The following is a 955-nucleotide window of genomic DNA, read 5'->3' as shown; positions in this document are numbered from 1 at the left end:
TGTCCCGTCCCCCCCCCTTCGCCCCGGGAAGCGCTGAAGGAGGCGGAGCCGCCCTCGGGCGTCTAGGCAAGAAAGTCTATCAAGCCATCGTTACTTTGCAGCTTTTATTAAAAATATAAATATTAAACATTCTCTTACACAACAAAATCGACCGAGCGCTGAAAAGATGTTTTATTGTGAAAATGTTTACAGGAAAAAAGTGGATTTAAAGTAGCTTACAGAGATTCCCCCTCCCACCTCCCTGCCCCCAGCAGAAAAGTTATCTGTCTTCTTGGCACCATTTCTTCCAATGCTCACACATCCCTACGTAGCGATGGCACTAGAATAACTGGGAAATGGAGAAATAAATAAAGGTAGGGGAGGTTACGAACGACACTCGTGTTTCTGCACTTGGTACACGGTTGTGCATGCTAGTCAAGGGACAGAGGCTGTTCGGAGTACACCCTTCTAGGTTTAAAGCTATATAAAAATAAAGAGATGACATCAGAGCAGCACTATGGTACATCGGACGGTGGAATTATTCTTGTGCTAACTGCGGAATCTCTTTGGCAAGGCGGGGAGGGGCCGTTTCATTTCCCGATTATCTCCATCAGTTTCCTGTTGCTGTGAGCTTGCTGCGCTAACTGCTCGGCTCGGGCCATCTCCAAGACTTCTCGCAGGAGGTGGAAAGTCAGATCCAGAGAAATAGGGGGCTCCTCGGATCGCTTCTCCCTCTCCACGGCCTCACCCTCGGCTTCGCCCTCCTCGGGGCTCCCCGGCGAGCGCTCGGGCAGCTGCTGCAGCTGTGGCACCGCCGCCCGGAAAAAGTTGCTGGCGGAGGCGTCGGGCTGTAGGTGGCTGGTGCCGCTGGAAGAGGCGGAGAAAGAGCCGACGGGTCTCTTGTTGAGGTTGCCCAGGCGGAGGAAATACTCTTCTCCCATGCGGAGCAGGACGGGCAGAGTTTGCTGCTGCTGCT

At 53.0% G+C, this 955-nt stretch overlaps 1 protein-coding gene across 1 annotated transcript; it reads right to left on the bottom strand.

Moving 5' to 3' along the window:
• Positions 1–90: 90 nt before the first annotated feature.
• CRH (corticotropin releasing hormone) lies at positions 91–949 on the bottom strand. The gene has a single exon (XM_009885573.1). The coding sequence runs from the start codon at positions 918–920 to the stop codon at positions 570–572; it is 351 nt and encodes a 116-aa protein (XP_009883875.1). The 5' UTR covers positions 921–949; the 3' UTR covers positions 91–569.
• Positions 950–955: the final 6 nt, after the last annotated feature.

This window comes from Charadrius vociferus, unplaced genomic scaffold, assembly GCF_000708025.1.
Source record: "Charadrius vociferus isolate BGI_N301 unplaced genomic scaffold, ASM70802v2 scaffold835, whole genome shotgun sequence".
Classification (NCBI taxonomy): Eukaryota; Metazoa; Chordata; class Aves; order Charadriiformes; family Charadriidae; genus Charadrius; species Charadrius vociferus.
Note: the sequence above shows the minus strand (reverse complement) of the source record. Positions and strands in the feature narration are given on the sequence as shown.

Excerpts from the sequence above, each read along its gene's own strand:
- CRH (XM_009885573.1), bottom strand. The coding sequence starts at position 920 with ATGGGAGAAGAGTATTTCCTCCGCCTGGGCAACCTCAACAAGAGACCC.